The 25,971-nt window shown below is 41.8% G+C and overlaps 1 protein-coding gene across 9 annotated transcripts in view; it reads left to right on the top strand.

Moving 5' to 3' along the window:
• Positions 1 to 25,971, top strand: part of ULK4 (unc-51 like kinase 4) — an 819,452-nt gene that overhangs the window by 360,840 nt on the left and 432,641 nt on the right. For all 9 annotated transcript variants that reach the window (XM_056520600.1, XM_056520601.1, XM_056520598.1 and 6 more), the window contains 4 exons: positions 6,151 to 6,278; positions 17,278 to 17,411; positions 19,805 to 19,926; positions 23,411 to 23,467. In XM_056520600.1, the coding sequence (XP_056376575.1) occupies positions 6,151 to 6,278; positions 17,278 to 17,411; positions 19,805 to 19,926; positions 23,411 to 23,467 (441 nt within the window). The remainder of the gene's footprint in view (positions 1 to 6,150; positions 6,279 to 17,277; positions 17,412 to 19,804; positions 19,927 to 23,410; positions 23,468 to 25,971) is intronic.

Genomic DNA, 25,971 nt, shown 5'->3' with positions numbered 1-25,971 from the left:
CTCTGCGCGACCTTTAAAAAAGGCCTATCCAGCAACATTAAAGATGTTCTGGCCGCACGAGAAATCCCTGCTAACCTACATGAACTCATTCATCTAGCCACTCGCATTGACATGCGTTTTTCCGAAAGGCGTCAGGAGCTCCGCCAGGATATGGACTTTGTTCGCACGAGGCGTTTTTTCTCCCCGACTCCTCTCTCCTCTGGTCCCCTGCAATCCGTTCCTGTGCCTCCCGCCGTGGAGGCTATGCAGGTCGACCGGTCTCGCCTGACACCTCAAGAGAGGACACGACGCCGCATGGAGAATCTCTGCCTGTACTGTGCCGGTACCGAACACTTCCTGAAGGATTGTCCTATCCGTCCTCCCCGCCTGGAAAGACGTACGCTGACTCCGCACAAAGGTGAGACAGTCCTTGATGTCAACTCTGCTTCTCCACGTCTTACTGTGCCTGTGCGGATATCTGCCTCTACCTTCTCCTTCTCTACTATGGCCTTCTTGGATTCCGGATCTGCAGGAAATTTTATTTTGGCCTCTCTCATCAACAGGTTCAACATCCCAGTGACCAGTCTCGCCAGACCCCTCTACATCAATTGTGTTAACAATGAAAGATTGGACTGTACCATACGTTTCCGTACGGAGCCCCTCCTAATGTGCATCGGACCTCATCACGAAAAAATTGAGTTTTTGGTCCTCCCCAATTGCACTTCCGAAATTCTCCTTGGACTACCCTGGCTTCAACACCATTCCCCAACCCTGGATTGGTCCACAGGGGAGATCAAGAGTTGGGGTACCTCTTGTTCCAAGGACTGCCTTAAACCGGTTCCCAGTACTCCTTGCCGTGACCCTGTGGTTCCCCCTGTAACCGGTCTCCCTAAGGCCTATATGGACTTTGCTGATGTATTTTGCAAAAAACAAGCTGAGACTCTACCTCCTCACAGGCCTTATGACTGTCCTATTGACCTCCTCCCGGGCACTACTCCACCCCGGGGCAGAATTTATCCTCTCTCCGCCCCAGAGACTCTTGCTATGTCTGAGTACATCCAGGAAAATTTAAAAAAGGGCTTTATCCGCAAATCCTCCTCTCCTGCCGGAGCTGGATTTTTCTTTGTGTCCAAAAAAGATGGCTCCCTACGTCCTTGCATTGACTACCGCGGTCTTAATAAAATCACGGTAAAGAACCGCTACCCTCTACCTCTTATCTCTGAACTCTTTGATCGCCTCCAAGGTGCCCACATCTTTACCAAACTGGACTTAAGAGGTGCTTATAATCTCATCCGCATCAGAGAGGGGGATGAATGGAAAACGGCATTTAACACTAGAGATGGACACTTTGAGTATCTGGTCATGCCCTTTGGCCTGTGCAACGCCCCTGCCGTCTTCCAAGACTTTGTTAATGAAATTTTTCGTGATCTCTTATATTCCTGTGTTGTTGTGTATCTGGACGATATCCTGATTTTTTCTGCCAACCTAGAAGAACACCGCCAGCATGTCCGCATGGTTCTTTAGAGACTTCGTGATAATCAACTTTATGCCAAAATGGAGAAATGTCTGTTTGAATGTCAATCTCTTCCTTTCCTAGGATACTTGGTCTCTGGCCAGGGACTACAAATGGATCCAGACAAACTCTCTGCCGTCTTAGATTGGCCACGCCCCTCCGGACTCCGTGCTATCCAACGTTTTTTGGGGTTCGCCAATTATTACAGACAATTTATTCCACATTTTTCCACCATTGTGGCTCCTATCGTGGCTTTAACCAAAAAGAATGCCAATCCTAAGTCTTGGCCTCCTCAAGCGGAAGACGCCTTTAAACAGCTCAAGTCTGCCTTTTCTTCTGCTCCCGTGCTCTCCAGACCTGACCCATCTAAACCCTTCCTATTGGAGGTTGATGCCTCCTCAGTAGGAGCTGGAGCGGTTCTTCTACAAAAAAATTCTTCCGGGCATGCTGTTACTTGTGGTTTTTTTTCTAGGACCTTCTCTCCGGCGGAGAGGAACTACTCCATCGGGGATCGAGAGCTACTGGCCATTAAATTAGCACTTGAGGAATGGAGGCATCTGCTGGAGGGATCAAGATTTCCAGTTATTATTTACACCGATCACAAGAATCTCTCCTATCTCCAGTCTGCCCAACGGCTGAATCCTCGCCAGGCCAGGTGGTCTCTGTTCTTTGCCCGATTTAATTTTGAAATTCACTTTCGGCCTGCCGATAAGAACATTAGGGCCGATGCTCTCTCTCGTTCCTCGGATGCCTCGGAAGTAGAGCTCTCTCCGCAACACATCATTCCTCCTGACTGCCTGATCTCCACTTCTCCAGCCTCCATCAGGCAAACTCCTCCAGGGAAGACCTTTGTCTCTCCACGCCAATGCCTCGGAATCCTCAAATGGGGTCACTCCTCCCATCTCGCAGGCCATGCGGGCATCAAGAAATCCGTGCAACTCATCTCTCGTTTCTATTGGTGGCCGACTCTGGAGACGGATGTTGTTGATTTTGTGCGGGCCTGCACTGTCTGTGCCCGGGATAAGACTCCTCGCCAGAAGCCCGCTGGTCTTCTTCATCCTCTGCCTGTCCCCGAACAGCCTTGGTCTCTGATTGGTATGGACTTTATTACAGACTTACCCCCATCCCGTGGCAACACTGTTGTTTGGGTGGTCGTTGATCGATTTTCCAAGATGGCACATTTTATCCCTCTTCCTGGTCTTCCTTCAGCGCCTCAGTTGGCAAAACAATTTTTTGTACACATTTTTCGTCTTCACGGGTTGCCCACGCAGATCGTCTCGGATAGAGGCGTCCAATTCGTGTCAAAATTCTGGAGGGCTCTCTGTAAACAACTCAAGATTAAATTAAACTTTTCTTCTGCTTATCATCCTCAATCCAATGGGCAAGTAGAAAGAATTAACCAGGTCCTGGGTGATTATTTACGGCATTTTGTTTCCTCCCGCCAGGATGACTGGGCAGATCTTCTACCATGGGCCGAATTCTCGTATAACTTCAGAGTCTCTGAATCTTCTTCCAAATCCCCATTTTTCGTGGTGTACGGCCGTCACCCTCTTCCCCCCCTCCCTACTCCCTTGCCCTCTGGTTTGCCCGCTGTGGATGAAATAACTCGTGATCTTTCCACCATATGGAAAGAGACCCAAAATTCTCTCTTACAGGCTTCATCACGCATGAAGAAGTTTGCTGATAAGAAAAGAAGAGCTCCCCCCATTTTTTCTCCCGGAGACAAGGTATGGCTCTCCGCTAAATATGTCCGCTTCCGTGTTCCCAGCTACAAATTGGGACCACGCTATCTTGGTCCTTTCAAAATTTTGTGCCAGATTAATCCTGTCTCTTACAAACTTCTTCTTCCTCCTTCTCTTCGTATTCCTAATGCCTTTCACGTTTCTCTTCTTAAACCACTCATCATCAACCGTTTCTCTCCCAAACTTGTTTCTCCCACTCCTGTTTCCGGCTCCTCGGACATCTTCTCCGTAAAGGAGATACTGGCCTCCAAGAAGGTCAGAGGGAAAACTTTTTTTTTGGTCGATTGGGAGGGCTGTGGTCCTGAAGAGAGATCCTGGGAACCTGAGGACAATATCCTAGACAAAAGTCTGCTCCTCAGGTTCTCAGGCTCCAAGAAGAGGGGGAGACCCAAGGGGGGGGGTACTGTTACGCCGAGCGCTCCGGGTCCCCGCTCCTCCCCGGAGCGCTCGCTACACTCTCGCTACTGCAGCGCTCCGGTCAGATCCACTGACCCGGTGCGCTGCGATACCGCCTCCAGCCGGGATGCGATTCGCGATGCGGGTGGCGCCCGCTCGCGATGCGCACCCCGGCTCCCGTACCTGACTCGCTCTCCGTCGGTCCTGTCCCGGCGCGCGCGGCCCCGCTCCCTAGGGCGCGCGCGCGCCGGGTCTCTGCGATTTAAAGGGCCACTGCGCCGCTGATTGGCGCAGTGGTTCTAATTAGTGTGTTCACCTGTGCACTCCCTATGTATACCTCACTTCCCCTGCACTCCCTCGCCGGATCTTGTTGCCATTGTGCCAGTGAAAGCGTTTCCTTGTGTGTTCCTAGCCTGTGTTGCAGACCTCCTGCCGTTGCCCCTGACTACGATCCTTGCTGCCTGCCCCGACCTTCTGCTACGTCCGACCTTGCTTCTGTCTACTCCCTTGTACCGCGCCTATCTTCAGCAGTCAGAGAGGTTGAGCCGTTGCTAGTGGATACGACCTGGTCACTACCGCCGCAGCAAGACCATCCCGCTTTGCGGCGGGCTCTGGTGAAAACCAGTAGTGACTTAGAACCGGTCCACTAGCACGGTCCACGCCAATCCCTCTCTGGCACAGAGGATCCACCTCCTGCCAGCCGGCATCGTGACAAGATGTAATAATAATAATAATGATAGTGTTCTGCATGGTGATGGATTAAAGTATGATGATTCTCAATATATGCAGTGATTGTGGCTGCCCACTGGAGATCAGAGAAACCCATAAATAACTGGATCTAAGTCGAAGCGCAGCACTTACTGCGCAGTTTTAGCGTGACAGAGGTAAGAAGCCGTCTATCACAATAGAGGCACCTGCGCAGACAGGCTTGACGGCAACTTACTAAGAGCTTGTACACGAGTGAGTACACAGACGAGAATCACATGTGGTGGAAACTAACACATCACACATCCGAGACTGCGCAGATGACGTCCACAAGATTTACCAACCAATAGCGCAAGTCAAACGCAATACACATCTGAATGGCCCAAAATATAACTAATTTGATTGAAGCTTGTAAACATCACTCATGGGTATTAACCATTCATGGGACAATGGTAGGAATAATATGAGTTACCATAGGCTGAACCCTGAAAGGAAGCAGTGGTGACATAATTACAGGAGTCTATAAATACCCCAGATACGGCATCCACGCTCAGATGCTCGCTACCTCTTGATAAAGCTACAGCCGTAGCGAAACATGCTGAGGAGGGGGGGGGGGGGGGGGCAAAGTAGGAAGTTTTTAAATAAACAAGCACAGTCCTAAGTACTGAGTGTGTACTGCAGACACACTCGTTTAGTGCTACATATACAAAATAGCAAAAAAGCTACTAATGAGGAATGAAATCCTCTTGATTGAGCAACAGTAGTTAATTCAAAACAAACGGCTAGTGCTCAGAATCTTTTAAAGTGTGTGGAATCTTGTTCATGATAAAGCTTATGTGAATTATTTTAAAAGGGTATATGGTAAAACAAGGGTATTTTTGGGTTCCCTAAAGGAAATCTCTAGGATTTATAAGTAAAGGAAAAGGACACAGATGCAGCTCACTAGATGCAAATGAGCTGTAATTTTTTCCTTTTTGTATTACTTAGTCTAGCAATAAATCTTGACTGGGCTCTTCTTTTGCCTGTGTTTTGGAAGTACCTATGAATACATGCCTCCAGCCTCTCCTTTTCTCTGAACGAGTACAACCAGCATTGCCTCTTGTGGCCCTGCATCTGCTGTTACAAAGTAGAAGCCAAAAAAGACAAACTGTAAACAGTGATTACCAAAATGTTAGGCTGTCTGAGGGCATCGACCACCATAATATACACTCACCAAACAAATGAGGCCAGATATGATGATATATATCAAGCAATTATCATTCTTTATTGTAAAAAAAACACACATTAAAACGTACAATACAAAATGGAAGAGAGATTGGTATACAGAATACACATGCTGAAAAGTGGAGGTATTGTTGATCACATAAGATGCGGGTGTCTAAGAGGCAAGTATTAGAGCCTAACTCTGAGACAGTATCCTATATGTTGGTAGATATACAGGTAAGTCAAATTACAATAGTATTAAACCACTTGGGGGTACAAATAGTGATCAGTACAGGTTTCAAATATATATCAGAGCAAATAAATTTACACAATGTATAGTGCTAACATACTGTACAAAGAATCAATATATAACCATGCACCCTGTAGGAAGACACCCCTGTAGGTAAGGTGGAATTTCTGTTTAAATATGTTCTCTTTTCATTTTAACTTGGTTAACAAAATAAATATTAACAATTTTGTTTTGGCATGTTTTCTGTGCTATTGTCTTGAACGGGTATCATGCCTGTTACATATGTTATTTTCACTTTGCTCTGTGTCTTTTAGTTCGTAAGTTTCCGTATGGTTTTATTTATTTTTTTGCTTCCTTTTAAGGACTTTGTTACAAGGATAGTCCGTCTCCTGGAAAGCCCTTCAACAGCAATAAGAGCTAAAGCTTTTCTAGTAATTTTGCAAGTTTTAATTAACAACAAAGAGATGTTACTTCTATGCTGCCAAAGCAGGTAAATGACATTTAATTCACATTTTAACTTTATCTTGTGCTTTACTAATGTTAACAGTAAGGGTGCATTCCCACGTGGCGTATTTTGCTGCGTATTTGCTGCTGCGTATTTTCCTACCCATTGACTTCAATGGGAAAATAAAATATGCAGCAGCAAATACGCAGCAAAATACGGCACGTGGGAATGCACCCTTAAACAGTAAAATAAGTTCTCTAGTGGAAAAACCTCCAGTTGTTTGAAGCAGAGGGTCTACCTTAAGGGGCCACAATAGAACTTCGTATTACAACACTTAAAATTTACAGGCACTGTTATAATTGAGCACTATTAACAAAGGGTCTATTTACTATAGAACATTTTTAGACATCTGTCTCCTTCCCCCATTGGCCATCCTACTGCAGCTGGAAAATGGGCAATAGACAAATGTGGTAAATATAGGTGCCTGTTGCATGGCTACTGGTTATAGCTACACAAGAGTAAGGAAGGCAGGCAAATATAGAAACTTAGATGCTACAAATATGTTGCAAGAAAATAACCATTATTAGGTACACAGGAGACAAGACACTTAAAACCACTTAATAACAAGTATGAATCTAAGTGGGGAAAAGTACATTATGTCCTACAGCACTTCCCCATGATAGTATCCTATAGCGCTGAAACAACTAATCGACAACTAACTGATTACAAAAAACAGCAGTCAAATATTTTTATAAACTATTAATTGGTTGGTCTTTAGCCAATTTTCAAAGTTTACAGATACAAAGGGGGAGATTTATCATAATCTGTGCAGAGGAAAAGTTGATCAGTTGCCCATAGCAACCAATCAGATCGCTACTTTGGTTGCTATAGGCAACTGGTCTACCTTTCCTCTGCACAGGTTTTGATAAATCTCAAGAGTAGAGATTATCCTTATGTATATGCACAGCTGTGGTCCCCAGCTGTCTGTGTAATGAAGAAGAGCCCAGCACACACAATCTTTTGCTCCCTGCAGAAGGTTGGGCCTTATAAAGAAAGAAAAAAAAAACGCGAGCGGTGGTCCCCTTACCTGCCTCTGTCGCGTCCAATCGGCGATTGATTGCTCCAAGCCTGAAATCCAGGCTTGAGCAGTCGACCGCCGATAACACTGATCTTTGCCGTGTCAATGCACGGCAATGATCTATGTATGAGATCGGTATGTTCAGTGTAATAGCCACCAGGGGGGCTATAAAACTGCCAAAAAAAAGTGTGAAAAAAAGTGAATAAAGATCATTTAACCCCTTCCCTAATAAAAGAAAGAATCACCCCCCTTTTCCCATAAAAAATAAATAAAAAACTGTTTCAATAAAAATAAACATACGTGGTATCACCGCGTGCGCAAAATGTCCAAACTATAAAAATTTATTGTTAATTAAACCACACGGTCAATGGCGCACGCGCAAAAAAATTCAAAATGTCAAAATAGTGTATTTTTGGTCACTTTTTTTTATATAATGTAAAAATGAATAAAAAGCGATCAAAAAGTCCGATCAATATTAAAATGATACCAATAATCTCAGTGTAGCTAATCTCCCTGGGCGTGGATGGAAGAGAAAAATTTATGAAAGGTGTCAATGCAGGATAGTCCGGATGGTGGATAAGCAGCCCCTAACAAGTTCCAAAAGATATTCAAGCTGTTCTGCAGACTCAGGGAGCATCAGAGTCAGTGCAAACTATCCGTCGACATTTAAATGAAATGAAACGCTATGACAGGAGACCCAGGAGGACCCCACTGCTGACACAGCGACATAAAAAAGAAAGAATACATTTTGTTAAAATGAACTTGAGTAAGCCAAAATCCTTCTGGGAAAACTTCTTGTGAACAGTTGAGACCAAGATAGACCTTTTTGGCAAAGCACATCATTCTACTGGTTACCGAAAACAGAATGAGGCCTACAAAGAAAAAAAACACAGTACCTACAGTGAAATATGGTGGAGGTTCAATGATGTTTTGGGATTGTTTTGCTGCCTCTGGCACTGGGCGCCTTGAATGTGTGCAAGGCATCATGAAATATGAGGATTACCAATGGATTTTGGGTCGCAATGTACAGCCCAGTGTCAGAAAGCTGGGTTTGCGTCCAAGATCTTGGGTCTTCAAGCAGGACAATGACCCCAAACATACGTCAAAAATCACCCAGAAATGGATGGCAACAAAGTGCTGGAAAGTTCTGAAGTGGCCAGAAATGAGTCCAGATCAAAATCCCATAGAAAATCTGTGGAGAGATCTTACAATTGCTTTTGGGGAAAAGGCGCCCTTCCAGTAAGAGAGACCTGGAGCAGTTTGCAAAGGAAGAGTGGTCCAGCATTCTGGCTGAGAGGTGTAATAAGCTTATTGATGGTTATAGGAAGCAACTGATTTCAGTTATTTTTTCCAAAGGGTGTCCAACCAAATATTAAGTAAATTTCGTCCAGTCCATTTTTGGAATTTGGTGGGACAATATTTCCAATTGTTTGGGGCTGCTTATTCACCATCCGGACTATGCTGCGTTGACACCTTTGATACATTTTTCTCTTCCATCCATGCCCAGGGAGATTAGCTACAGTGCCATGGGTTGCAAACTTCTTGATAATGTTGTGCACTGTGGACAAAGGCAAATCTAGATCTTCGGAGATGGACTTGTAACCTTGAGATTGTTGATATTTTTCCACAATTTTGGTTCTCAAGTCCTCAGACAGTTCTCTTCTCCTCTTTCTGTTGTCCATGCTTAGTGTGGCACACACAGACACACAATGCAAAGACTAAGTGAACTTCGCTCCTTTTTATCTATCAGGTGTGATTTTTATATTGCCCACACCTGTTACTTTTCCCAGGTGTGGTGCTCCTTTAAACTCACCTGGGGAAAGTAACGGTGTGACATTATGTCTAATTAGCTTTTTTTCCTACCTTTTTTGGTTTAGTTCCAATACACACAAAGGGAATACACATGTTTATAGCAAAATATGTGTTACTGCAATCCTTTTCTGTGAGAAATACTTCCTTTTCTTGAAAAATTTCAGGGGTGCCAACATTTACGGCCATGACTGTAGGTAGTATTTCTAGTTTGGCAAACATCAGATCAATGGTACCTTATGGATACAATGATCTTCATGTTTAAATGTTATTCAAACACACACAAACTAAGCTTTAACAGATCCTTAGCAACTAAAATTCCAAGTGCTCCGTATACTCTATTGTGCACATACAATTTTGGCAGCTGTCATGGGTGTAATGTTGCAAAGTCAGTGGCAGCTGGGGCAGGGCATACATTTTTTTTTATTGGTGGTTCATGTGGCAACTGATCAGCATATGTTTCTTAAAGGATTTGCAGAGTTGAACAGTGCAGTGCATGTGCACACATTCATTTAGCACTGGCACTCAAAACCCTAATGCACAGGCCTGCCCTGTGCATTTGGCTCAGTAGCACACATGTAACCCTGCATTGCTCTTCTGAGATATATAATAGAGTCAATGGAGAGAATTTGCACCTGATTGTTCTGCCTTACACTGGATTACTGGAGGACTTGGCTGTCTCAAAACAATGGTAGAATGGCTGATTATAAAGGGGGAAAAATAACCCTCAAAAATAGAACTTTATATTATAGCTGGTTTGATTGCAATCAATCTCACCTGCCCTTCGGGTGAATGGAGACGGCCAGAGAAACTCAGCAGTGAAGCTGCATATTGAAGTTCTAAGAAGTCAGCTATTTCTCCAGTATACATACTGCAGACTATCTGTATCCACCTGGGTGATTATTTACTGCGATTCTTGCTTGTTTGTATTTTTGTGAAAAACCATTTATATAAAGAAAAAAGAAACTTTTTTGCAGTTAAACAGTGTGTGTGAGCTTTTTTTTCTTATGACTGTCAATATACTGGGAATAGAGCACCCAGTCACCACACTGATACACCCTGAGACATATGTCCCTTTTCTAAAAACTTAGTCTTGGACTCTATTATAGCTGGTTTGCCTACATAGCTAAGGAAAAGCTTAAATGGGCAATGTCCGATACAAAAACTTTTGATATGTTGTAAAGCATGCAAAACCAATAGTTTTTGCAATTGCTTTCATTATAAAATTTTCAGTAGTTCATAATGAAAAAGACAGTCAAACAACTGCCCCCCCTGCCTGCTTGGACATATACTAGTCCTGCTGTGTCCATGCGTCATCACCTATGTCATGGACACACTTCTTTGATTGACAGCTGTGAGCACAGGGCTCACAGCTAGAGGAAAAATCCTCCCACTGTCAGCTTGTGTCCCACTACTGTCAGTGAGGACAAGCTGGGAGTTTTAGTTTTGCTAATGCTAGGGGAGATGTGAGCAGACAGCATAGGGGGTGGAGACCTGCATAGTGAGGCCACGCCCCCTCCATTTGAGAGGAATTCAGACTAGTGAGCTAAATTAAAAGTGTAATAAAAAATAAAGGTGCTAGACGCATAAAAATTAGATGTACATGGTCAGGATTAGGTACTCAGTGATATATTTAAAAAAAAAAATGTTTTTGTTGGATCTGACGGGTACACTTTAACCCTTTTTAAGCATTTGTGTCTTTACCACTTGTGCTATTATTGCCATCAAAAATATTGGAAAGGCTAAAATAAACTCCAATGAACACTACAAACACAAATAACTAGAGCTTTACGGTGGTCTAAATAAGAATGACCTGTTCATTGTATAAAACATAAAGCCTGGTTTGTACATAATGCACAAAAGTTAAAAAGTTGAGCAAAAAGTCACAAATGGTTACTTTATTTCCATAAGAATATTATTCTTGTCTCTACAAAAGTTCAGTTTCTAAAGCTTAATAAAATTATAGTGCTGGAAAGACATTCTGAGTGACCGGTCATGAGGCAGACCATGTAGCTGTTTCACACTTCTATCATAACCACTTAGTTTTCCTTTGTAACAACACTTGGCGATAAATTTACTGTTTCTGAAAGCTGTCAGATGTGTTGTGAGGCTCGGCAATAAAATGTATTGACATGGTGTGAATGGATGTGGTGTTCTGTAGGTCTATATCTGTACAGGCACAAGGCTTTTATTTGTTTTCATGTAGATAATTGGGTTTCATGTTTCAAATGGAATATATCACCTGTTGTTAAGTAAACCAAATACTGATACATACTACTTTTTATGTTCTGACTGTAGTTTTTTTTCTATTTTCTGTACATTATTTTGGGGCCAAATTGCCTGAGTTAGGGGTTTTTATTGCATTCAGAGATAAGCTTTACAAGCAGCCACATGGAACATAGGAACCTGTAGTCTGGAGATGTCTAATTAACTTCTATAGATATGTTTCAGGCATGCTCTATTACTTGCAAAATAATTCCTATTAAAGCCAACTTAAAGTCATTTTTGCAAAAATATTTTATATGATGTAGATGATAACATCATATGTATATTTGTAATATACATTGGCTAAAAAATGTGTACAGTGATCCCTCAACTTACAATGGCCTCAACATACAATAGTTTCAACATACAATGGTCTTTTCTGGACCATTGTAACTTGAAACCAGACTCAACATACAATACTACAGAAAGTCCAGATCTGTGAAACATGTCACAACTGGAGGAACTGACCAATCAGAATTGGTATTTTACTGGTAAATCACCTCTATTACAAGCACTGACTGGCTACAGTACAGGGAGGAACTACAAGTTCTGTACTACTCCTTACCTGTGCCAGGGTTAGCTGCTCCTTTGGACACCAAGTAAAGGAGGCTCCATTTGGGACACTGTGTGTACTGTATAGGACACTGAAGAAGCTCCTGTCCTCTACATAAACCATTGTTTCCCAACCAGGGTGCCTCCAGCTGTTGCAAAACTACAACTCCCAGCATTCCCGGACAGCCAACGGCTGGGAGTTGTAGTTTTGCAACAGCTGGAGGCACCCTGGTTGGGAAACACTGGCATAGACAGTGATTTACAGATTCCAGCAGCTATATTCTTACTTTTATATATAAGGACTTGCTATATCTTTATTAGTTATCTACTTATTTTTCTTTATTCCTCGCATTTTCCTATTTTTTGGATGACATTTTGGTGGCTTCAGAACCAATTACCAGGTTTCCATAGAGTTATGGTCTCAACATACAATGGTTTCAACATACAATGGTCGTCCTGGAACCAATTAATATTGTAACTTGAGGGACCACTGTATACTTTTGAGTGAAAAATGTCCATGCAGCTATTGCCTGTGTTTCACTATGTGAAGACAAAATACAGGAACTGCCACATAAAAAGCCACATACAAAATCGGCACCATAATAAGGTTGTTTTTTCAGTTTTAATGTGCGCATACCATAAGTGCTTATTATACGGCTCAGTAACCAAAGTGAAAACTGACTCCTAGTAGGCATGTTGGCATACAATAATATACTTCCTCGTTGATCTCCCTAGTATAACATATGGTTTACTACGGTAAGCACAACATGCAGTCTTCATTTTCACTGTGTATGTGGAAAACTGTTACAGCAATTTGGGCCTGAGTCTGTACTGTTTTATGAGCAAATATGGCAGATTTAATATAATATGGTCATGGGTTAAAGTCTGTTAGTTTTCCGTAGTGATATAAGTTTCCTGAGATTCACTTCTCAACCTTATACATGGTGCTCTTCTGAGTCTTCTTGCTTTTGTGGTCTGATCCTGCAGTCTCGCTCTTGGAAAGTCTCCTGCTTCTTGGAAAGGCTTCATTCACATTACATTTGTGCAATACGTCCTCCAGCTGGGAAAATTAAAAACCATCCGCTGCCATATCCCCGCCGGACCTGTTCCGCACTCCATTGATTTGAATGAACCTGACTGAGTTAAATAGTGACTCCAGTCAGCTAATTTTTGGACCATATCTGGTTTGTGGTGTAAATGTACCCTAACTTGGTAACTTATTGAATACATTTTTCAATTATTGTAATTTGGATCCAACATGCCCAATCCCTGTTGTTCCTGGTAGAAGACTTCAAGGGTTGCTCCCGTACACATTAGATTGTTAATTGTGTTTATATTTCAGCAAAATCTGTGAGGAATATTTCTTTTATATGTATCAAACGTTATCAGCAATATCTCCCATTCTCCTTCTCACTATCCTGTGTCTGACTGTAAACCAACTAGCTGCTATGTTTATAGTTCTGTTGAAGACAGATAAGGACCTTCGGGTTCAACATCTGTATTAAAATGCTTGGAAAGTGATAGCCAGTAGGTTCTTTAAAGTCAGAGGGGGATTGGTCCTCCGAGGACTATTCCTGGAATGAGTCTTGTGTGAAATATAAGAAGTCTTTTCACAAGATGTTCTAAAAAGCCTTTGCCTCTGTAAAATGGGAATTTATATGGATAGTCATAATTCAGTTTGGACCAGGGGAGGATTTCATTTGTTGTACACCATTGCTAAATGCTAAGGGTACTGTCAATAGACTTATATCAGAAAGTTTTCAGATTTAAAAATGGTACACAAAAGTGGGGCCCTCTTTTGTTTGAATATATAATTGAGCCATTGGTAGCAATGATAAGGCAACATTGAGAAATCAAAGACTTTATATATGAAAGTTAGGATAAAAGGATGGTGCCCTATGTTGATGATATTTAATTGGTCGAGAAAAATTTGGTGTAGGTGATAGAGCAATACTGTATCACATGTTCTGGCTTAAAACTGACATTGCATAGCTCAAAACGGTTGACAGGCCCAAAAGAGGTTCGAAAGGGGAATCCATATACCTGTAAGGGCCTTTGACAAGTGCCAATTATCAGCGGAATGCCTCATTCCTAAAAACTATCATTCCCAATAATCCTGTGTAAAAAGGCCAGTATTCAGGCAACAAAGAAACAAAAGCTTGCTGATCGCATTTTGTGCGGCCAATAAAATCTTTATCAGCCACACATTGCCCTGTGTAAACAGTGATGAAGTTTAGGGTCACACAAGTGATCACATTTTGTGAAAACTCAGTACACAATCACTGAACACAGAGATTACCTTTTATTTTCGGGGGCCCGTTGGCCAGTCTAAAAGGGCCTGTAGTCTCAGTAATAGAGCTGGTTTAAGAAGAAAAAGGACCTGGCCACCGCCGCAAGTGCACAGGAGCAGGATATTTTTTTTTTATGGTGTCCAGCGAAGTCTGTCTTGAGAGCTCTTCTGGCCCCCCTCTCACCCATGACTGAAAGCTTGAACGTACAGGAGAGACTGTTTAAGCTATCAGTCATAGTAGGTCATAATCTTTATCGATAACCATTGCCTGAGAAGTTTACTGAGTGCCCTGATTTTCTTTTAAAGGATTGGACTACAATATTTGAGGGTACATTCACATGTTCATATCTTGATGCAGACTGTGTGCAGCTGATTTTCCTACCTATTTACTTTAAAGGGGTACTCCCTTGGAAAACATTATTTTTTTAATCAACTGGTGCCAGAAAGATAAACAGATTTGTAAATTACTTCTATTAAAAATCTTAATCCTTTCTGTACTTATCAGCTGTTGTATGCTACACAGGAAGTTCTTTGCTTTTTGAATTTCCTTTCTTTCTGACCACAGTGCTCTCTGCTGACACCACTGTCCATTTTAGGAACTGTCCGGAGCACGATAGGTTTGCTATTGGGATTTGCTCCTACTATGGACAGTTCCTAAAATGGAGAGAACTGTCAGAAGAGAGCACTGTGGTCAGACAGAAAGGAAATTCAAAAAGAAAAGAACTTCCTGTGCAGCATACAACAGCTGATAAGTACAGGAAGGATTAAGATCTTTTAATAGAAGTCATTTACCAATATTTTTAACTTTCTGGCACCAGTTGATTTAAAAAAAAAAAAATTTGTCCAGGGGAGTATCCCTTTACCGAGAAGTAAAGTCAACAGAAGTAAATCTAAAGCAAAAATGCAAGTGTGAATGTACCTGAGATTGGTTATTTTCCTGATGAATGGGGCAACATTTAAACTCCAAACTTTTACCAGATCGGAAATTTTCTACTCAGTAGGGTGCGTTCTCGTGCTCTGGTTTTTATTACCCAAAAGCCAGAAGCAGATCATAGATGGAGGACACAGGGGAAAAATAGACTTCTTCTCCTTTCAAATCCATTTCTTGCTTGGTGTTTAGTAATTGTAATTCAAAACCTGAACTTGATGGTACCACATACTGGTTACTCTCCTTAAATGGTTTCCCTTGGTGCCAGACAACTGTTGGAGATGCAGGGAGCTGGATTTGGGGAGGCAGTTTTCAAGGTGATTCTTGATGTTATAGCTCAATCTAAATAAAATAAAAATCTTTAGCTAGACATCTACTTCAGACAGCTAAAACCATTATTCCTAGACAGTGGAATCCCCAGACCACTTTAACAAAGAGGAATGGTTTGCATAGGCCACCCATATCCATCTTATGGAGGACTTGCTCTGTTTCTCCTGGTGAAGTGGACCACTATAACATTGCATGGCTATTACAGGATGCTGACATAATCTGTCTGTGCCCTCTACTGGCATAGTTGGTCGCACCTTCTTTTCTGAATTTCTAGTGGTGCAGCACAGGTCGTCAGGTGCCTGCCGCAAGTGCGTTACTTCTCACCTCCTGTGGTGTGGGTTCTCAATGTCGTTCTCTTCCTTTTTTCTGTATTCTCTTTCTTTATCCTTCTTGTCTCTGTCTGTTATCTCCTGTCGTGTATTTTGTGCCTTGTGCCCCATCTACAGTATGTCCCTGCTATTCCTTGATCCTTTATAATTATACAGCAGAGTTTGATTTTTTCCTCTTCTCTCCCCGTCAGTATTGCTATTATTCTTAGCAATACTCCTGGTTGTCATCCCTTATTGCCATTGTGTTGTACCCTATTATTCCACTACCCAAGTTTGTTTTTGTGTATTTCAGGACATATATTTGTTTATTTGTGACCAGATCCCTATATGTCCTTATTTTCTTTGCTCTGTTAGTGTACTGGATTGTTCTCTTTAATAAAATTCTTTTTACATTTGGAGGGAAAAAAAACTGAACTTGAGTAAAACACAAGGAAGTAGAGACTGGACAAAATTGGTCTTAGAGGTGTTGCTCAAAAATGGCAAAAACTTGACCACAGGCATTGCACAGGACATCAAAGGCTTTATCGGGTATACAATTGGACACTACTGTGAGTGATCTGTCCTTGGACAGCAAGTAGTTCAACTGATCTAGCACAGCATTGTAAATGAAAGTCTCAACACAATGTGAACAAAGACTATGTCCTGTTTACTTTTATCACCTGTTTCGCTAGAAAGAATACATTTGATACAGCTGTCCTATAACCAAAATTTCATCCTTCCAATATGAATGTTGGCATCACCATATAGATGGTTTTACTATATGGGCAATGTCCGACAATATTGTTTTCTAGGAAGCTTGCAGCATAACGGATGTCATCAGCATGCTGGATGTCATATTAAAATATCATACAGTATAATTCTTACTATTCTGCCCCTTTTATGAGAATCATCTTGATTTTTTTTTTTTAAAGAAAAATTGGATTGTTCAGAAGGAAGCATTTAATTAGCTCTACTTTAATGAAATATCCTTTTTTCTTCCTGTTATAACTTTTGATTCAAAGTAAAAAGAAAGAAAACCCAAGTGCCTATCCTGTAGAAATACATCATGTTTAGCTAAAATTGCTTTGAAGTTAATGAGGACTAGCAACATTTTTTAGAACACATTGCTCAACCAATATCTAATGGGGTTGTTTATCAAGCAAATGGGTTTAGACCTGTGAGATTTCATATGTCCTAGAGCTGAGGCTTCTTTGTACTATAGCTATGTTTTAAATCATACACCAAGTAATGGTAATGAATGTATATTGTTAATAAACATGAAAGGGTGTCATATTTAATTCCACACAATTTAAAGTACTGTGTTGTACTGCAGAGCGTTTAATGCAATGATAAATCATTCTGCTCCAGCTCAATATGTCATTCCCCTTCAAGTTTCTTCAGCTTGACTTTGGTGACATTGGAAAAATGATATATTATTTTATATTGTCAGAAGGGCTAATCTTTTTGCATTGACTTGTTTTCAGACTTGTGATGTACATTGAAAGAGACAGCCGAAAAACTACACCAGGAAAAGAGCAGCAAAGCGTCAACGAATACCTGTCAGTATGTCTGGACCTCCTCATCCATCACATTGTACACGAGCTGCCAGGAATTCTGGGTAATTTGAAAGGATCAGAAAAGATAGTATGGCATTTCTATCATTTTAATAGTATGAACAAATTAATCTTATTACATTTTATGTAAAATTGCTGTTTTTTATTTTGAGGAGTATATTTTTAAGGAAGTGAGGTGGGGGGGGGGGGGGGGCTGGATTGTTTCAAATTTCCTAGGTCCAAAACATTTAGCTACCAAAGTGCATTGATATGTCTGTTTGTATCATATAAAGATACATATTGATATATATACAATGTTATTAGACAAATAGCAAATAATGTCAGTAGGCTAAAACATAGATAAATGCTTATAATGCACAAAGTATTCTATCAGTATTAAACAATATTAAATGAACAATTCAAATATGCTGTTCTGCCCAATTTGCTGTTGAATCTGTTTGCCATTCTGTTGAATACATTGAATCCACCTATTATTTTTGTAAAATTATTCCTAATAGCCAGGTTCATAGATCTGCAAAAACAGGTAAACAATTTGATTATATCTATTTCTATTCATCGATGTCCACTACTGTACATTGATTCACTGTTGTCATTGGGATGACTATATGGTTTTAATGGATTTAATATTATGGTGGTGGTTCAGACTTAAAGGGCAGAATGTTTCTTAGTCTAAGGGCTGCTTAAAAACTTGAAATGGGACTTCCATCTGAAAGATTTTGTTTTCCACAAATATCTGGTGTGTTAGGTGTTCCCTGGGACTTTCAGTTATTGGGAGAATAGCATACTCCTGCTCCCCTTTTCCCATTCCAGAGAAGAGTTGTTGAAGTGGCCACATATAAGGATGAATTGAAAGGTGGAGCGGATGATCCGATCACAAAAAAAGTGGAACATCTGAAGGAGCGCAGACCTCCAGCCTCCATAAGCAGCATGGCAGTAGCAAGTTAGCAGCAAGACATCAGGATGTAAATATCTCAATAACCAGGCTGGTTATTGAGATATTTACATCCTGATGTCTTGCTGCTAACTTGCTACTGCCATGCTGCTTATGGAGGCTGGAGGTCTGGGCTCCTTCAGATGTTCCACTTTTTTTGTGATCGGATCATCCGCTCCACCTTTCAATTGATGTGCTGGACCCTGCTACCCAGAGCCCAGAGGAACCTGGATGCTGCGACCCCTCTCTAATTTCTAAGTGACTGCAGGTGTTATGCTCTGAGCATAACACCGTAAGGTAAGGGACCACCCTGCTGGCCCATTTATCTAACCATTTACACACGAAGTTATCTTGGTTACCTGCACGAGGTGCGCACCGTTTTCTTTCTTGTATTCTACACATATAAGGATGGCTACTTACAGAGGAGAGAGTTGAATTCATGCATAGCCATCTTTTCACATCTTTTTTTTCTGTGGAGTGGTACAATCAAGGGAGTCCCCAAATATGGCTTGGAGGCAGCACAAAAGGCCCTGCAGGCATCATTAAAGGGGTTCTCCGGTGCTTAGACATCTTATCCCCTATCCAAAGGATAGGGGATAAGATGCCTGACCGCGGGAGTCCCGCCGCTGGGGACCCCCGGGATCTTGCACGCAGCACCCAGTTTGTAATCAGTCCTCGGAGAGTGTTCCATCCGGGTCTGATTACGGACGACCACAAGGCCGGCCGCGTGTGACGTCACGCCTCCGCCCCGTGTGACGTCACGCTCCGCCCCTCAATGCAAGCCTACGGGAGGGGGCGTGATAGCTGTCACGCCCCCTCCCGTGGGCTTGCATTGAGGGGTGGAGCGTGACGTCACACGGGGGCGGAGGCGTGACGTCAGCTGGCCTTGAGGTCGTCCGTAATCAGACCCGGAGCGAACACGCTCCGGGGACTGATTAAAAACGGGGTGCCGCGTGCAAGATCCCGGGGGTCCCCAGCAGCGGTCAGGCATCTTATCCCCTATCCTTTGGATAGGGGATAAGATGTCTAAGCACCGGAGAACCCCTTTAAGTCCTTAGGCTACTAGGTTGTACACCCTGGCTATGGACATGTTCTGTCATTCTTAACCATGTGGCCATTCCTAAGCCCCAAGGTCAGTGGTGGGGTAAGGCTTGCTTGGTTTTCCTTTTTCATAATAATTGTTCTAGAAAGTGTTGACTACTTGTAATCTTTAGAAACTGTCCCTTCCCATGAGACTTCTTTAGATTCAGCAGTCATGATGCCAAAGTGTCTACATGTTTCAACAGTATTTTTATGCTGGCAATTGTGAATATTCTATTAATAACATATTCTCCTGGGTTTCTCCTCTTTCACCTTTTTGTAAACAAGAAAGTGAATTTTCAGATTACTTAACTAAACTGGAGTATGATGTTTGCTCACCTGTCTTATTGGTTTATTGATGATAAACGCAAACAGTTTGTTCACATAAACTCATTGTATTACTTTATCTTCACAATTTTCCTAAAGGTGGCATTCTCAATTCTTTATCAAATGTTACTGGACGTAAACATCCATCCACTGTGCAGGCCAAACAGCTGAAAATGTGCCTTCCTAATATGGCAGTAATACTTCATCTTGTAACATCCCAGGTTGAGTATTATTTATTATGGTTTTGCAGTCTATGTTACCTTAATGAAGTAGCAGTAATCTTTAGTGGGTTTTTTTTTTCACAATAAGCATTTCATTTCTTTATAAGTGAAGGTTAAAAAAAGCATTGATCAGAGTGGTATCACCTAATGATTGCAAAAAAGGGGTTTTCCATTGTCCTGATCAAAAAGCAGAGATCACATATTTGAAGTTACGTTTCTGTAAAACTGATAAGTTATGGAAACCACTAGATCGAAGCATCCCTACTGACATGTCACAAAGCATTCCAATCTATCTTATAATAAAAAAGCTTATAATGTTCACATTTTCTACAAATTTCTGCAACATACAAAACATGACAAATAAGAGATTTTAGGCAAATCCTTAAATGAATAGCACAGCAGGTAAACCACACAGTCTTTAACGCAACGTCACTTGTTAGTGCTCAGCGACAGTGCAGGACGCTGCCGGGGCCTGCAGGAACGCGTCAACTGGTAAATATAAAATCCGGGTATTCCGGAGGGACATGGGAATCGGGCAGCAGCAGAACTCTGGCCCCGCAGAAGCCGCTGCAGTTATATGATTTAAAGTGTCCGCTTTAAATCGTTGAACCGCAGCGGCTTCTGCGGGGCCAGAAAGATTTATCAGGGTATACACGCATTTACACGCACCCGCATTTTAATAAGGATATTTGAGTAAAAAAACTTTTCTACACAAATTACTTCTGAAAAATGAGTGCGTGTTATACCCTGATAAGTACAGTGGGGATCAAAAGTTTGGGCACCCCAGGTAAAAATTTGTATTAATATGCATAAAGAAGCCAAGGAAAGATGGAAAAATCTCCAAAAGGCATCAAATTACAGATTAGACATTCTTATAATATGTCAACAAAAGTTAGATTTTATTTCCATCATTTACACTTTCAATAGAACAGAAAACAAAAAAACAGCATCTGCAAAAGTTTGGGCACCCTGCAGAATTTATAGCATGCACTACCCCCTTTGCAAAGCTGAGGCCTGCCAGTGTCATGGATTGTTCTCAATCATCACCTGGGAAGACCAGGTGATGTCAATCTCAAAGGTTTTAAATGCCCAGACTCATCTGACCTTGCCCCAACAATCAGGGGAGGATATAGGGGGGGGGGGGGGGGGATATAACTCAGGATCAGAACAGGATAAGTAATGTAATGTATGTACACAGTGATCCCACTAGCAGAAAAGTGAGTGCAGCTCTGAAGTATAATACAGGATATAACTCGGGATTTACACGCGCTCCACTTCCTACAATAACTACGTACGTCAGGGACAGTCAGGCAGCATACACAATGATATCAGTGAATACAGGTGACGTCTTGTCTATAGTCTCCTCTTATCTAATTCAGCTGGTACATACGGCCAGGACTTGCTTCAGCTAAATCTTCTCTCTGCAGAACGTGACAACCAAATGGCTCCTTACTATGTCAGCGCATTCTGATCCTTTATATGAAAACAATAATCATTATAACCCTGCTACACACTGCGCCCTCTGAATATAATACTGCCACACACTGTACCCTCTAAATATAATACTACCACACACTGTACCATCTGAATATAATACTACCACACACTGTACCCTGTCCTGTGCCCTCATCATATGAATGACCCCTGTCCTGTGCCCCCGACATAATAATAAGGTTCCCTGTCCTGTGCCCACACATAATTATGCCCTGTCCTGTTACCCCCACATAATTATGTCTCGTCCTGTTCCCCCACATAATTCCCTATCTCACTTATAATGCTCATTGTCCTGTGCCACACACATATAATGGCCCCCTGTTCTGTGCCCTTTACATGAAATGCCCCCTTTCCTGTGCCCCTCAGATATGCCCCCTGTAATGTGCCCCTCAGATATAATGCCCTCTGTAATGTGCCCCTCAGATATAATGCCCCAAGTATATTGCCCCCATAGTGCCCCAAACATAGTAAAAAAAAAAAAAAAACAATTACACTCACCTAATCCACGTTCCCACGAGCAGGTCTTCTTGCTTTCAGTGTGTGAGCCGCGGGGACAGGATCTCCAGCAGACACGATGACGTCACATCATTGTGCCGGCCTGCCGGGGATCACGTCCCTGCGGCTCACACGCTGCAAGCCAAGTGTGAGTGAATGGTGGAGATGGAGCTGACAGCTCCTGCTCCACCATTCTAGTGTACTGCCTCTGCATTCCCGGAGGTAGTACACTTGCTGACAGGCAGCTGACATTCGGGGCACTGATCTTTACATTTGGGACACGGGCCCTGAATGTTTTGACCTAGTGACGCCCCTTCCAAACACACTGCCAAGGAAACTCTCAAATGGTTTCAAAGAAATAAAATAAAGCTGCCAAAATGGCCCAGCCAATCACGTGACTTAAATGCTATTGGAAATATATGATTCATAGAACAGGCCCACGGAACCTTCAAGCCTTGCAGTCTGTTTGTGTAGAAGAATGGGCCAAAATCACATCAGAGCAATGCATGCGACTAGTTTCTGCATACGGGAGGTGTCTTGAAGCTGTCATTACCAACAAAGGCTTTTCTACATGTATTATATAAATATCATTAAGTAATACTTTTTCCCTCATTTCATATTATAACATATAACTTTATTTCTGAGCTTATTTGTTTTGGTTTCTTAATGTCAATAGCACCTTTGAAAATATGTTTACTAAGAAAAATGGTGATGTGTTTCATACTTATTTACCAGCTGTGTTTGTGTATAATATAAATATATAAATATATATATATATATATATATATATATATATATATATACATATACAGTGGTCCCTCAACATACGATGGTAATCCGTTCCAAATGAACCATTGTTTGTTGAAACCATCGTATGTTGAGGGATCCGTGCAATGGAAAGAATAGGAAGTTGTACTCACCTGTCCCCGCCGCTCCGGACCGTCACCCCTGCCCTGGATGTCGCCCTTCATCGCTGTCGCCACATCCCCGGGGTGTCTCCGACGCTTTGGACGTCTCTGCTTCCCCGGGATCCTCGCTCTCCATCGCCGCCATTACGTCAATACGCACGCCGCTCCTATTAGATCACGGGACGGCGTGTGCGGCGACGTGATGATGAGGGAGAGCGCCGGCGATGCAGGGGATCCCGAAGAGGAGCTCCGGAGCCCCGAGGACAGTGAGTGATCGTCACCGCAGCACACGGGGCATCGTAAATGGCTATCCGGCGGTAGCTGAAGCAGTCTGCGCTGCCGGATAGCCGTTTATGCGATGGCCCCGACATACAAAAGCATCGTATGTTGATGCTCCCTTCAACATGCGATGGCCTCTGAGAGGCCATCGCATGTTGAAATTATCGTATGTCTGTGCCGTCGTAGGTTGGGGGGGTCCCTATATATATATATATATATATGTATGTGTAAAGTAGAATAGATAGCTGCATTGTTTTAGGTTTTAATCCCTCTATTAAAACCTATTTCATTGATTTTTTTCTTAACAGGTATTTCGTCCCCAGGTTATCACTGATGAATTTATCTACAACTATGGCACATTACTAGTAAGTTAGCTTCTTAATACGTGACTTTACAATTGTGGATACATTTTATTCCCTGTAGGCTATTTAATGAAGAAACAAATGCTATTTGCATTTTATATACCTTATTCTAGTCTAATTACATTACCCACGGGAGGCCTAGTTTTATCCACAATACACTGTTATTTATGTAAGAATTCCAATTTGAATGTGTAATCTTCACCTGTTTTAAGGTTTTCCATGTGTGTTTATGCTTTTTAATATGCAGTTCCCTTGGTATTCTATTATAGTTTCAAGTATTTGTGAAAATGAGATGTAATTCAGTGGTTGTAAACTAGAGATCCCTCTATTTCCTTCCTTTACATCTATGTATTTATATTAAATATAATATGAGGAATTGCTGTTTTATAAGGGGATGATGTATCGCCAGGATATGCCATCACTTTATGATCGTCAGGAGCCTGACCTCTAGTATCTTTATCTTGAAAATGTAAGAAACAGAGTGCTGTGAATCAGCACTGTGGCACCATCACAGTCTTTCAATATAGCAGTACAGCTATAGCTAAGTGAATAGCACCAGCTGCATTTCCCAGCACATGTCATAATTTTATAATATAGGAAAACTCCTTCAAATTCTACTATAATTATATAACTGTAAAAATATTACTTAGGCCTCGTTTACATCACCACTGAACTCCGCTTAAGTGAGCTCCGTTACATTAAGACATGAGTTGAGCAGAGAAAAAAAAATACTACATGTCTAGTATTTTCTTAATTCACTTACTTCCCCTAAAATAAAGGACACCCAATGGACCCCATTCAAGTCAGAGAGATCTGTTTGGCCCCATGGTGTCAGCTGTGCTTTAGCCTATTAAGGGCCTAACAAATGCAAAACAGACCCTGAACAGGGCGCAGCTTAGCGATGATGTGAACCTAGCCTTATCCTAAAATGTCTGTGTAAGAAACGGTAGGTAGCTTATTAAATGGGAAAAGATTGTTTTTGCTATCCAGAATAGGTAGCTAACATTACCTTGCTAATCGTCCACTATCGACATATAGTAAGTAATTTCCTGTTACCTGTAACTTCCCTACATGTTTTCATGGAGAGAACTTCCCATATCATAGGGAAATTGTATATGGGCAGCTATAGTATGGCTACTTCTAAACTTTAAAAAAGTCATTTTTCCATTGATTATTTTGCTTACCCATTAAAACATGCAGGTTGTTCCTTGTTAGGGACAATAACAGTGTATCTTATGGAATCCTCGTGTGGATAGCACAGACAGTTTTTTGTATTTCATGAGCTACATATCACTACTTGCATATCTTTTGTACCTGCAATGTTATATTTTGACAGTTGTATCAGTAAAGATATTGTACTGCAGACAGTTACTGAGAAATTATTATCACCATCCTCTCTTTATAAATGCACTATTAAAACTGTATTTAATGCTGAACAGTTTTTAGTGTTTCAAATAAAAAGGAACTGGTATATATACACTATAAAGACCTTTATAGATCGAAAAACAGAAATAGAAATATATTTAGCTTTATAACTGATCTAGTTTTGAGTCTTTGCCGTAGCATTGCCATTCCATAGCATCATAATTTGTTATGTAAATTAGTTTAAAGTGCCAAAGAATTGTAGATCTCATGTCTACATGCACACTCAAAGGTAGTAGATATGTTAGTCAGCAAGAGAACAGTCAGTTCTTGAAGTTGAACAGTTAAAGGGGTTATCCAGGCTAAAACATCTTATCACCTATCCAAAGGATAGGGGATAAGATGTCTGAACGCCGCTGGGACCCCCCGCGATCTTCCTGCAGCACCCGCATTCTATGCAGGGCTGCGTCTCCAGGTTCGGAAACCCGGAGGTTTCCAGGACTGGAGACATGAGGTCACACCACCTCCATTCATGTATATGCCCATAGACATGAATGGAGGGGGGTGGCAGCGGTGGGCCCCCCGCGATCAGACATCTTATCCTTTATCCTTTGGATAGGGGATAAAATGTTTTTGCCCAGATAACCCCTTTTAAAGGCAGGAAAAATGTAAGGGTTTGAATGACTCGTTTAGGTTGGGTTCAGATCTACTGTGGAGGTTCTGTTTGGTGCCTTTGTAGCAGATTTAGTCTACAATATGCTGCACAATTTTTTAAGGTAAAATTGTAGATATTATGCTGGAAACTCAATAGCAGCCATCGTCATCTAAAGAAAACAGACTAAAAACTCTACTGCAGCTAATTGCTGTTGGCCTGAGGCTCACTTCACATAGCTACAGTGTGTGCTGCTAGTGTCACTTTAAGAAACCTTCCCCTAATGTCACACTAGGAAAATGTCTGCAGTCTAACAGTATGTTTCTGCTTTCTGCTAATGTAATCACCTCAGCAGACAGGACGGAATTTGGGGGTAAACATGTCTGCAGACACATGAGGCTCCCAGTCCCTGTAAGGGACATGTATCAAAGATTTTACCCCTGTTTTGTGTGTATTTTTTTGCGCAAAATTTTGTGCAAGCCCTTTTTTTGCG

This window comes from Hyla sarda, chromosome 5, assembly GCF_029499605.1.
Source record: "Hyla sarda isolate aHylSar1 chromosome 5, aHylSar1.hap1, whole genome shotgun sequence".
NCBI lineage: Eukaryota > Metazoa > Chordata > Amphibia > Anura > Hylidae > Hyla > Hyla sarda.
The sequence above is the reverse complement of the archived record's forward strand: the minus strand, read 5'-3'. Positions and strand labels throughout refer to the sequence as shown.